Source organism: Sporothrix schenckii (genome assembly GCF_000961545.1).
Source record: "Sporothrix schenckii 1099-18 chromosome Unknown Cont41, whole genome shotgun sequence".
NCBI classification, from domain to species: Eukaryota; Fungi; Ascomycota; class Sordariomycetes; order Ophiostomatales; family Ophiostomataceae; genus Sporothrix; species Sporothrix schenckii.
Genome location: NW_015971142.1, coordinates 3,767,632 through 3,780,742, shown reverse-complemented (window position 1 = coordinate 3,780,742; position 13,111 = coordinate 3,767,632). Strand labels below are relative to the sequence as shown.

The 13,111-nt window shown below is 54.5% G+C and overlaps 3 protein-coding genes across 3 annotated transcripts; 2 read left to right on the top strand and 1 right to left on the bottom strand.

Moving 5' to 3' along the window:
* Window positions 1-86: 86 nt before the first annotated feature.
* SPSK_07485 (lectin family integral membrane protein) lies at window positions 87-1,557 on the bottom strand (the record flags this gene model as incomplete). The annotated part of the gene is made up of 2 exons (XM_016734147.1): window positions 87-1,365; window positions 1,454-1,557. 2 exons carry the CDS (start codon window positions 1,555-1,557, stop codon window positions 87-89), a joined length of 1,383 nt encoding a protein of 460 aa, XP_016591520.1.
* A 1,207-nt stretch (window positions 1,558-2,764) lies between these two features.
* Window positions 2,765-4,414, top strand: SPSK_07392 (alpha-1,3-glucosyltransferase; the record flags this gene model as incomplete). Its single annotated transcript, XM_016734055.1, has 3 exons — window positions 2,765-2,844; window positions 2,926-3,717; window positions 3,748-4,414. The coding sequence occupies 3 exons, from the start codon at window positions 2,765-2,767 to the stop codon at window positions 4,412-4,414; spliced, it is 1,539 nt and encodes a 512-aa protein (XP_016591519.1).
* A 3,447-nt stretch (window positions 4,415-7,861) lies between these two features.
* Window positions 7,862-11,472, top strand: SPSK_06916 (chromatin assembly protein; the record flags this gene model as incomplete). Its single annotated transcript, XM_016733586.1, has 5 exons — window positions 7,862-7,939; window positions 8,019-8,077; window positions 8,144-8,162; window positions 8,257-10,232; window positions 10,296-11,472. The coding sequence occupies 5 exons, from the start codon at window positions 7,862-7,864 to the stop codon at window positions 11,470-11,472; spliced, it is 3,309 nt and encodes a 1,102-aa protein (XP_016591518.1).
* Window positions 11,473-13,111: the final 1,639 nt, after the last annotated feature.

Sequence of the window (13,111 nt, the reverse complement as noted above, 5' to 3'; positions counted from 1 at the left end):
AGTACCGTGCTTTCATACTTGCGTTTTTGTTCGTTGCGCCCTTTTCACTATACCCAAGTCCCCACTCCATACGTTCGTCTCATCATTTACAAGTACTTCTTGGGCGAGCTGGCCTTGCGCCGCTTGTAAAACACATACGCGCCAGCGAGCAGCAACTGCCCAGCGACAATCACAAAAATCAAGCGCCCGTGGCCCGGGTGCCGCAGCGTCTCGGCCAGCCGGTCGTGGTGGCCCTCCAGGCGGCCCGCCACGTGCTGCCGAACCGAGCTCTCCGCATTCGCCACCGACTGCCGCAGCTCGCTATGCAGCGTCTTCATGTCGCGCTCCATCTGCTCCAGCTTGTCCTCAATCATGTCCAGCCGGTCCAGTTTGGTCAGCAGGCCCTTGAGCTGGCCCAGCTGGACCGATACCTCCTCGTGCCGCTTCTCGCCCACCTGGTCCGACGTCGCCACCTGCCGGAAGATGGTGGAGAGATGGTGGTTGACGCTCTGCAGCCGGTTGTGCAAGTCGGCAAATTGCGCCTTGGAGCTCGTAATGGTGTTCGCATCCGCGTCGGGGATGTTGTCGCGCTCGTAGTTGCGCGCCTCGGGCGTGTCCTCCACCATGCCGCCGCGGCTGATGCGGACAGGCGGGTGGCCCTCGCCGCCGGCCACGGGCTTCTGCTTGGTGTACTGGTCGTGCTCGTCGTGGAACTCGTGCTGCTGCTGCTGGTGTTCATCCGACTTGAACGTGTAGTCGTTGTTGTCGTGCATCACGACCAGCTTAAAAATCTCGGCCGAGTCGGGCGTGTCCGCCGACGCCGCCGTCACACCAAACCGGTAGCCCGTCGGGATCACCACGTCCTCGCTCGAGAAGCACAGGTGGCCGTCCAGCTCCACGCTGAACAGCCGGTCCGTCTGCTGGATCTTGACCTGCGCCGGCCGGCCCAGGTTGCGGAAGGGGTAGTCGCAGTGCGCAAACGCCAGACTGTCAATGCCCGTCAGCGCCTTGTACTCCTTGGTGCCGTCGTTGAGGTAGCCCCGCAGCGAGCCGCCGCCGCGCACGCCCGACGCGTCCAGCACGAGCACCAGACCCTCAAACTTGCCCACAGTGTACACACTGCTCGTGCCGACATTGGTTGGGCCGTCCTTGACCAGCCAAATATTGAGGTTGCCGCCGCCGCGCTCGGGCCCGCTCACGCGGAAGTCGACGTCGGCCAGCCATCGGGAGTAGTCCAATGTGTGCTCCGCCCAGACAGCGCCGCGCTGGCCGCCCGGTGCGGGCGCCGCAGGGGTCAAGACGACCTTGTTGGAAAGGATTTCGGGTTGGTAGGGGTTGCCCTGGAGCTCAAAGTGCGGGATGGACCGCGAGTGTTCCGGTGCTATTCTAAAGGAGTGTCAGTGGGTTTCTTCGCTGCGAAGTTTTTGTATTCGTGGTCGAACTTGCTATCTCGTCCTCGCCGAACATCACCTACCTGTTGGTGTAGCCAAAACTGAGCTCGCTCACGAGGAACTGAGCATGTGCAGCGCCAGCCAGGAGACTCCAGCTCCATGCCAGCGAGGCCGACGAGATCCGCATCTTTTCCAATTTCTTCTTCACTGTAGGTTCTGTGATTCAAGGCCAAAAGGGGTCCCAGCGCTGGTCGATTTCTTTACAACAGGACAAGGACAAGGACAACCTCCAAATGTCACAAAGAGGCTCTGCTGCCATGCGCTCCAGAACGGCTAAAGACGGGTCGTTGGCGAGATTTTGTAAACCTTGAGGACAGCTTGCAGGTGCGGAACAAACCACTCAACAATACCCAAAAAGGCAAACCAAATTGGAGTTCCAAAAAGATCAAAGCTGTCTTCTTTGGTTGGCGATCCGGCTGAATTGCGTCGCCTTCCGCCCCGGCCACGTCAATTGGCTCGTCAAGGGTGCGCTTCGTGCTTGTCTTTACCGCATATGCTTTACAACGAGCCCAATCGGTCGTAGTGTAAAAATATGGTGCGTTTGCGTCGATATCGTGCGATGAGATGCAGTCGTGGGTGTGTTGTCACGTACAAGTGGACAGTTGAGAACTTGCGATCCTGGAGAGCTTTCGAGATACGAAAGCTTTAATCTCACTTGGCAGGTGGTGACAGGTAGCGCCAAGTATAGCAAGTGCAATGCACCGTACTTTTCCCCGGCTTCTGGAAACCAGGGGTTGAGCCCACTGGTTTTAGCGGCGTATACTTGAGACAACGCCCGTCCCTCCATTTCCAGTGGCTACGGTGTTCCAGGGCCGGCGAGACAAAGGGGGAAAGAACTCCTGCATAGCCTGAGCTTCGATTGATGCAACGGGGCCACGATTCTTCTTTTCTTTTCCTTTTTTTTTAAAAAAAAGAAAAAAAACCCTGCGACTTGGATTATATTTTTTCTCTCTTTCTCAAGGGCCTCTATCGCCTATTAAGCCATTGTTGGACGAACGAAGCACTGTATCATGTGTGAACCTCGTGTTTGCGGGTTCCTTCTTATTTTTATTTTTCGTGCTCCAGACGTCGTGGGCCTGTCGCGTCATACCGTCGCCCCTTCCCCCTGTGTCGCGGGGATCACTAACGAAATAAGCAGGCGCGGAGTGGTCGCGCCAATCAACCACCGAAGATGGTGCAACGCTATCGGCTACTCGGAATTTAGCGCTAAGCTCTTTTGGAAAGCTCCAGAAAGTCACCTCAACCTGCAAATTGGCCCAAGGCCGCTTTAGCATCACGTTCTTCGTCCACTCTCTAAAAGATCACCACTTGGCGAGTCATCCAACAATGTTGCCATGGCGGTAGAAGCTTATCCGTCAATTGCGCAGTGCGCGCTTGTCGCTGCGGCGTTCAAGATCCTCTTGTTCCCGGCATAGTGAGTTTGCGAAACTTGGTTCCCCTATCTCAAACCCCCGTTTGGCTATCCACAAAACTTACTCTCGACGCGTGCCGACAGCAAATCGACCGACTTCGAAGTCCATCGCAACTGGCTCGCCATCACTAACAGCCTGCCGCTCTGGGACTGGTACTACGAACACACGTCGGAATGGACGCTCGACTATCCGCCCTTCTTCGCCTACTTTGAGTTTGTGCTCTCCAAGGTGGCCGCCCTCATCGACCCGGCCATGCTCCGCATCCGCAACCTAAACTACGCGAGCTGGGAAACTGTTTACTTTCAACGCTCGTCGGTCATTGTCACCGAGATCTTCTTGGTCTACGCGCTGCAAAAGTTTGTCGACTCGTGCCACGGGCCCGCGAAGCGCGCCGCCCAGGCCGTCGCCATCTCGATCATCTTGTCGCCGGGCCTCCTCATCATCGACCACATCCACTTCCAATACAATGGCTTTTTGTACGGCATCCTGGTGTACTCGCTGGTGCTAGCCAAGAAGCGGTCGACACTGCTGGGCAGTGGCCTCGTGTTCGCCGCGCTTCTCTGCATGAAGCACATTTACGCGTACCTCGCGCCCGCGTACATTGTCTTTTTGCTGCGCGCCTACTGCCTGTCGCCGAAATCCATCGTCCGTGTCCAGTGGCTGAACTGCATCAAGCTGGGCGCGGGCATGGCGGCGATTTTGGGAGTGGCGTTTGGTCCGTTTGCGCTCACAAACCAGATCCCCCAGATCCTGAGCCGCCTCTTCCCTTTTTCGCGCGGGTTGTGCCATGCCTACTGGGCGCCCAACGTCTGGGCCATGTACTCTTTTGTCGACCGCGTCCTGATTTATGGTAAGCTCTACTCCATGCCCAATGTGTTTGTCACGTATTCCTGCCATACTAACAGCGCAGTGGCCCCTCGCTTTGGATGGCATGTCAAGACAGAGGCGCTGACGAGCGTCACGCGCGGTCTGGTTGGAGACACGGCGTTTGCGGTCCTGCCTAATGTCAGCCCTCGCACGTGCTTCATTCTCACAATCGTCTTCCAAGCACTGCCTCTGCTGCAGCTTTTCACAGCACCGACCTGGGACAACTTTATTGGCGCCGTGACGCTCTGCGGCTATGCGTCGTTTCTCTTTGGCTGGCACGTCCACGAAAAGGCGGTACTTCTGGTCATCATCCCGTTTAGTCTGCTCGCGCTCAAGAACCGGCGCTACCTGAGCGCGTTCCGGCCGCTCGCCGTAGCGGGCCACGTCTCTCTCTTCCCGCTGCTGTTTACGCCCGCCGAGTTCCCTATCAAGACCGTGTACACCATTTTTTGGCTCGTGCTGTTCCTGCTGACGTTTGACAGCCTTGCGCCCGCCTCTACGCGTGCCCGCTTCTTCCTGTTTGACCGATTCAGCACGCTCTACATTGCCATCAGCATCCCACTCGTTGTCTACAGCTCCCTGTTGCACCAGCTCGTGTTTGGTGCGCGGTACGAGTTCCTGCCCCTTATGTTTACCAGTTCCTATTCCGCCATTGGCGTTGTTGGCAGCTGGATCGGCTTCTTAGTCGTGTACTTTACGTCGTAAAAAAAGCCAAGAGCCAAGACTCCCATGCTAGTGGATCATTTCAAAAATATAGAAACCAACAAAGGCCAAAATGCCGTTTACTTCATTTTCCTAGACAACAATACAAAAGATATCATGCCATCGCAGCAAAGTCAACAAGGCTGCAAGTGGATTCCCAGCCTCGTATCCGCGTAGAGCTCATAAATCTAAAGAAAAGTCGCAGCGAGGGACATCCCATCGCTAAACGTAGCGAACGGTGCCGACGGGGCCCGGGTCGAGTATGTGTCGGCCCTGCAGGGTGCTGATGGGCCCTCCTCCCTGTTGCGGAAGGTCCTGTGGTGCCGGCAAAACTAGAGGTGAGGTTGAGGTTGTGGACGTTCCACGTGATCCTGCTAGCCACATTGGGACGATTATGTGGGTCCGCGCTGACTTGACAAGTTCCTTCTTTCCCTTTTCTGACCTTGCCAGTCCCTTGTCTGGAACACCACCAGCACACCACACTGTCCCAGTCGTCCGCGGAATGCAAGGCTGAAGAGTGTGATAGGCACTTACATGTACCTATTCGCCCAAAATGGGTTGCGGGGTACATACCAAAACAGAATCATTTATTTCTTTAAAGTGCCCTAAAACGGAACCAGGCCGGGGCACTCGGGTCTGCTCCCCCCCTCTTCATTTTGCGCTTTCCACGCCAAAATCGCATGTCGTGTCCTTGTCCTCCTCCCCGATCGCCTTAGACTCACGACGGCCGCGCAGGAGGGCAATCCACTTTTCGAGGACAAGAAAAAACACGAAAGCAAAGGACGGAAAGAAACACAAACAAAAAGGCTACATCGGATGCGTTGCTTGTCTTAAAGCAGCGTTAATAGAAGAGGAAATGGCTGGCTTGTTTTCGCTGGCAATATAAAACCACGAAAACAGAGACACGACTTAGCCCAGGTATCAAAAATTTGGCGACAATATATTTCGCTGTACTGCAGTCCGTGCTGCCATTATGTAAAAGACATATACATCAATGCGCATACGAAGAGAAGGGCTTTCGTTTGATATATGTTTATTCAGTTTTGGTGGCTTTCTATGGCGACATAATCGCGTTCAAAAACAGTGCAGCTGGCGCACCTCGGCGCGTTTTTGGTGATGTTTGCTTTCTTTCGGCTACCCGCGATGCCATCTCCGTCCAAACTTTTCAGCTCGCTTCAACAGCCGCATGCGCGAAATAAATTTGACAAATCTACATTCAAACGATAGCCCTTTAAAAGCAGTTTTCAACAAGTATAAAATTGTCTATTTTATGGTTTGTCGCAGAGGAAAAATATCAATCCAACAGTAGGACGGTGAACCACATGCGTCGCAACCCCTGTTTAAAGTGCGATTCATTGACCGGTATCAAGACGGACATGGATGTCGCACTGTTTGACAACGTACTTGATTTTATCTCCTGAAAATGCACATCCCATGTTGTTCTCCCGATGCAGACGTCTTCGTAAAGTGGCGCATGCTTGGGGTGCGTTCGTCGTGACCGAGCCCGGTCAGAAAAAAAAACAAGGACGAGGACGAGGAAGTACACCGTTGGGGAGGAGGACGAAGCGGGAGAGGCCAAATGGTGGGGGACCCACACCGCGGGAACGGTACCTTGCGCGTGTTGGTCAGGCTTTTGCCCTGCGACTAAGAAAATCCAAAATTAACTGGCTGGTGACATTCCTGCCCGTTTTCTTTCCTTTTTTATCTATGATTTTTCTGTATGTCTCATATTTCTGTATCGTGTCGTCCGTTCTTGCCTTTTGACTTTGTTCGATGTTGTCTCTTTCCTGTTCTCGGCAGGCTCGCGACGGGGCTCTTTTTTTTGTACATCTGCTCCTGCCAAAACTAGTCTGTTGTCATCTCTTGCTCCCCCCCGTCGTGTTGTTCTCCTCCTCGTCCACCTCCGCCGCCGCCGCCAACCCGCTCGCTTTTAGTCTCATAATATTTTTTCCCTTCTTACTCTCAGACTTGCACCTTCCCCCCTGTCCCACTTCGCCTCCGTCCTCGTCTTTCTTCGGCTGCTTCCACCTTTGCTCCTTCCCTCTTTCTTATTTTTTTCTCACCCTTTCTCCTTCCCGCGTCATAACCCACGACCACGACAGCTTTCTTTCTATCCCAACTCCCGCACCCACCGCCGCGTCGCGGCCAGTATCTCTTACTTCGGCACATCATATCTCGATAGTTTAATCCAGTCACGCTCTTTGTCGACCTCATTCATATAGACACCTTTGCGCGCGCGCCGGTTCTCGTCCTCCGCCGCAGGCCTCCACTCATTCGCCGCACACGCACCAACACCGCAGCAAATCACCAACGACGCGACAAGGCTTCGACCTTCGTGACGTTCTGCCATCCGCGCCCGCATTACCAAGCTTGTTTTCATTCAGCACCAGACGGCCAACGTCACGGCTCTTCCATCTCTATCGTTTACATGCGCGTCTGCCCTCCGCGCTTGCTCGTGTAAGTCGACAGATCGTCCTGCAAACCGTGACCGTTTTGGCCTTCCACTCAACCTCGTCCATCCTCTCACGTCACCACGTCCCCGTCTCTGCTCTTGTCTATTTCTGCGTCCCATCTACAGCCTCACTCCACGTGTGCCTGTTTTCAAAGAACGTCAAGCCGTGTCCTGGCTGTTGTTGTGCTGCACGCATTGCCGCCCGCGATTTCCTGGGGTCCCGAGGCCTGTCCCCTTTCCAAGCGCTTCTTTGGCCCTCGTCTCTCCTCCCCCGTCTCCCTTCTCTCAGCTCCAACCATCCATACTTCTCCCCTTCCCTCGCTCCCGTCCTCCCCACCCAGCCACGACCCCCCCCCCCCCCGTCGCCAAACAATCCTCAATCAAATTTCGACCTCCAAAATAGCAGAAAGGCAACCAGCATCATATTGCCGTGGCAAGCTTTCGTAACGCCGCTCGCATACACGCGCACATTTATTTATGCCATCACACCGTCCACTCTCACTCCACCCTCCCCAAATCCACCAACAAAATGCCACGCGTCTTGACCGCGCCCTAAAATTCTCAACCTTTGCTTAACAAACCCTGAAATCACCGCATCTTCACTTGCCCGGTGTTTAACCTCCTCCATACCTACTCTCCGGTCCTACTCTCGCTTTTCGTCTTGTATATATTTGAGACCACGTCTCTAATCGCGCAAGCTACTTGACAGACTCCGAACTCCTTTCTAATGCTGTATAAAACAGCACGGCGAATATAACAAGGGTTTATCTTGCTTCTTGGGCATAGTACGACCCTGGCGTCATTGGCCTCTTTTTCACAATGGTATGTTATCTCCGCCCTATGGCACCGACACATGACATCAAACTTTCCACCGCAGTGGTATACAAAAAACTCGACTTGTGACGGCCAGTGGGACTATTCCTCAGAAGCACTTCTCCCAACTCGGATATGCCGTTCATCAATGGTCCCAAAACTTCATATATGCTCTTCTTACTTACATGACTCTGCAGGTGCTTTTTAAACGGAAGCCGGTTCAACTCCGGCCACCACCAGAAAATCTGCGAGATCACGACGAGGTATGGTGTCCTGTGCTACATGATTTACTTACCTACGTCCAGTGCATCTTATGTGCATGTTAACTTACTCGTAATACAGGTCTGGTACATAAAAGACACAGGCGAGATCTTCGACTCATATGATTCCTATTTGGCAAGGTATGCATCTTGGACCTGATTTTATAACGAACACCACCTAGGCGCACAATGCTAACGGAAAGCTAGAATGGAGTTCTACAAGCAGGTATGGGCTATCAACTGCGATACTAATATCAATAGAGCAACCGAGTTGTCGAAGTGAATCCAAAGTGTGGCTAACATGTGACCTCCACGCCCAGCGCAAATTCAACTGCCAGATTACCGGCCACTCCGGTTTGACTTTCTTCGAGGCCATCGAGAGCGAGGTTTGTCTTCCTTCTGTTCCACTCTCCGACATTTGGCTCTGCGACCTTCTTCACCCCCGACGCCGGTTGCGTACTAACCTTATAATCTCACAGCGTGCCGGTGCTGCCGAAGTTGATCAAGCGTTTCCCGAAGCCCTCAAGGGCCCAGTCTTGCGCCGTGTCCAGTTCCAAACCGTTTCCCGCATCGACTCGTTAGTCGACCAGATCTACGACGAGTTCAAGACCGACTACCACCCAGGCGAAGCCGTCACCGTGATCATGTCCGACGCCGAGCGCCGGCATGGCATTGTGCGCGACAAGACCCGCTACGGCAGCAAAGTGCTTCCCGACGGTACCCTCACGCCCCCGTACACGAGGTATATTGTTGGCCTCGATGGCCGTCGTGGCGACGAAGCTGTTCTCGAGGAATCGAACATTTACCGCGACCGGAAAGTCTTCACCAAGTCGGTTCTCCGATCATTCATCAAGAAGACCGTCTCGCGGGAGGCGTGGAATGGCGCCCCGTGGCTGGTAAAGAGCGACGTTGCAGAACAGTACCATATCGACACGCGCGTTCCCTCCAACCTTCTTTACAATACCAAGATCATGGAGAGGAAGCAACTGCAGGCGCAAAAGCGACAATCTCAGAACCACAGCGATTTCAGCACCCTATTAAACAGCAGCCCGAGCAGCCCAGACGCCGGCGGTGGATTGCGGCTGCCAGAGCTGAAGCCGGTGAAAAGCCACAAGGCTAAGCACATCCAGCTCGCTCAGCAGCAGCGCCAGCAGTTGAGCCAGGAGAAGAATCAGCTCAAGATCAATGGTTCGTCGAAACCCAGACACAATGGATTTTCCCACCACCCTGAAGCCGGCCAATTCCAATATTTGCCATTACCGAACAGCCCTTTTAAGTTTTCCCTGTCCATGCGAAATCAGACCCTCACACCGCCAGGTCACAACGTCGCACAAGCTCCCGTTCAGCCGCCGCCGCCGCCGCCGCCGCCTCCCCGTTACCCGATCGAAGACCTCCAGCTCGAGCCGAGCAGATCGACGCGCCCTGCCCTCCGGTTCCTATGCAACGATCCGCCTGTCCAAGCCGACCAGAAGGGCCAGAAAGCGCGACTACCTGTCTCCGAAAAGATCTTGATGAAAACGGTTGGTCCTCTGCTGGAAACGTGGGATACTCTCAACGTGTACTGCGAGATCTTCAAGCTCGACTCGTTCACCTTCGACGATTTTATCGAAACATTGCATTCGGCGTCCGACGACGAACCCGTGCAGCTTTTTGACGAAATCCACTGCTCTGTTCTCAAGACGCTTGTGCATTCCGAAGCCGACGGCGGCGCCGTTCAGATCCACCTCCCAGATGTCGAGGGCGAAGATGACGAAGAAGACAAGGAGGGCGAGGAAGAAGAGGAGGAGGAAGAGGAGCCCGAACCTGAACCTGCGCCGCGGGCCACTAGAGCGACCCGCAGCAGTCTCGCAAAGGTCGAAGCGGAACGGCTAGCGGCTGAGGCTGCCGCAGCCGAAAAAGAAGCAGAAGAGGAGGAAGCTGCCGCCGTCCACAGCGCCGAAGCGGCCCTCGAAGACTACGACTGGATCGATGAACTCCGCAAGCGGAACTTCAAGGAGGGTGGCTGGCAGCTGATCCTCGTCGGCCTATTGTACCAGCTCTCCAAGGACGAGCGCCGCCAGGCCGTTTGCGAGGAGCTGCTGGCCCAGATTGTGCCGCCCAACGTCGAGGCCACAAAGGAGACGGTGCGGGAGCACTACTCCGCGCTCGACATCAACTACCGCGTCCAGGTGCTCCAGATCATCTGCATGCTCACCATGGAGACCAAGGCCGTCCGCGGCTACATGGAGGACTGCAGCGAGCAAATGACCAAGTACCGCAAGGAGAAGATCGAGTGGCAACGGTCGCGGAAGCAAGCGTACGTTTCTCTTGCATACAAAAGCTGTAACGAAAAAAAAGGTGAACTAACAATTTATGACAGCGTCGAGGATCTCAAGGTACTCAACGAGCAGCGCAAAATTCTTCTCCCGGACAACATGCCGCCGTCTCCGCCCCAAGAGGCGACAAAACTTGACGATGTCAAGATGACCGATGCGGAAGATCTCTCTCATGCCGGCGACGACGACTCCGACGACTCTGGTGCTCCCCCAGTCACCGCCCGCGGGCGTAGCCTGCGCAGAGCCGACGACCGCGCTGCAGAGCGGAAGCGCAAGATCGAGGAGGAGATTGAACGTAAGAAGGAAGCCGAGGCTGCGGCCAAGATGCCCAAGCAGTCCAAGCAGTTCATCAAGCTCTTGCGCGACATTGAGAAGAAAGAGGAGGAGATCAAGGAGTGCGAAGACGAGATTGCGACTCTCGACAACGACCTGCGCGAAGCCGACTGCCCGCGCACGCGCGTCCTGGGCAAGGACCGGTTCTGGAACCGGTACTACTGGTTCGAACGCAACGGCATGCCGTACGGTGGTCTCCCCACCAGCTCGACGGCCGAGGCCGGCTACGCCAACGGCTGCATCTGGGTGCAGGGCCCGGACGAGCTCGAGCGGGAGGGCTATATTGACATGCCCGAGCAGTACCAAAAGGAGTACAAGGCCAAGTTCAACATGACGGTGCCGGAACGCAAGAAGCTCGAAGAGGGCGCAACCAGCATCTCCAACGCCACCCAGTGGGGCTACTTTTCGGAGCCCAAGGAGCTCGACGACCTCATCAACTGGCTGGACTCGCGCGGGTTCAACGAAATGAAGCTACGTAAAGAGCTGGTTTCATTCCGCGAAAAGATTGCGACACACATGCAGAACCGCAAGAAGTACCTGTCGCTGCCAGACGAAGAGGAAGCCAGCGACGACAAGGAGAAGGAGAAGGGGGACGAAGACAAGGACAAGGAGATGGCCGTCGAGCACCCCGTGACCAACGGCACATCCAAGGGCACATCCAAGCGCAAGAGCACCCGCGCCGTCAAGGCGGCACCCACGCCCGATCCGACCCCAACGATCCTGCGCTGCATGCAGTGGACAAACGGCATGGCCCTCGAAGACCTCGGCCACCTCCACAGCGAGCCGCCACCGCCGGCTCGCTCGCGCAAGCAGAGCCGGAAGAAGGAGGCGGCGCCCGAAGAGGAGCCCCCCCGCAAGAAGACGCGCCAGGGCACGGCGCGCCGATAGTGCGTCTGATGCAGCTCGTCTGCTCAGGTCACTGTGCTGGAATGCGCGTTGCCATCATCTCAATCTCTTATTTCCCATCATTTTTTACCTTTTGTCGTAATTTTATACCCTGAAACCGGAGGGACAATTCTTGGGGTTTCTCTATATGTACGACACTGGACCGTGCATTATGGATTTTGGTATTGCTTTGCTTTGTGATATTTGTTGGTGTTTTTTTGTATTTGTTTTCGTTCTTTTTCCGCGAGCTGCGGCGAGCTGCATGCGCCTGGAATAATACCCAAGGAAAGGGAACGAGGAGGGGGAGAAGAAAAGAAAGAAAAAAGTCACAGAAGCTATGTTTTGCAGCGGGAACCAACATCATCAGCGGGCGGCCAGGAGCATTTCGTCTCTTTTTCATCATCTTATTTTCTGCGGAACAATCAAAAGTCAGGGAACCATAGACCAGGGGTGAGAGGTATGCATACATTCCACTTTGACTACATATTGTTCATTTTGGACGATTTTGCCAGTGACTTTCGGTCTGCTCTCCAGCATTGGGTGGTTAAGCCGGCCAGGCTGCCGCAAAGGGACGGAACACGATACAATACGGTTCCACGAAGAGGTGGCATTTGCGTCTCGTACGTCGGCCTGTCCTCTACGAAATTATTTTTTGTTTTGAGCCTCTTATACTTCCAGCTTCCAGCTTTTCGTTTATCCCTAGAAGCCGTTGCGCTCAGTCTACCTGAAAACGGTGACAAAGGGGGGGGACGCCCAGCAAATCACGTTGTGCCACTCAACAAGGGCAGACGTGAAAGCAGGTCAGAACGAACTGCCCCTGGCCACGGAACACAAAAGGCAACAGAATGGTAAAAAAGGCGACCAATGCAAAAGCACCACGCACGCAAGGAGAGCATCGCTGCCGCGTTTGCACGACCCCGGGGAAGAAGGAACAATGGCAGGTAAGGTGAGCGGATGACGGACGGTGGGACAAGAAGAGAAGGAAAAAAGAGGGCAGCTTTTATGTTGACGAGAGGTTTGCTCTTGTGTGTTTGTGTCTGTGTAATTGTAGAGGTGACGTTGTGTCCTGCCTCGTCTCTCAGAAGGGCACTGCCATGGTGCGTGCAGAACCAGAGCCTCACGAAACAAGAGAGAGAAGGTAAAAAGAAGCCGTGACATGCTCACCGAGATGGAACGTCAGGAAGCCCATTGCTCTTCTTGGCTGAGAGCCATTTATTTTGCTTTACCTTTTATTTTATTTCGTTTTTTTTTTTTAAAAAAAAAAAAAATACTGTCCCCTTTCGGCCCTACCAAAGATCGACTGCATGTAGCCGACGAACTTGGTCCTCTCGCCCAAGGTGAAGAACATCGACCCAAACCAGAGGGGCCGCAACGGGTAATAACGTGGCATCAACCAAGCACCTTCTGTATGATGCAAAGGGCTCTGGACTCAGTCTTTGCCATTCAGGCCCAGTAACTATGGGATGCAAAATCGCCCGTCCAATAAGCACTTGCCCCCCAAAAGTACTCCTTTTAGAATACATCACATCACCGTGCGTAAACCAGCCATGGCCTGCCAGCCCCTTTTATTTACTTCTTACCCAATAGGCTACGCATAGTATCAAGATGCAGTGCAAGGAAAGATGCATAAACAAGATGCCAT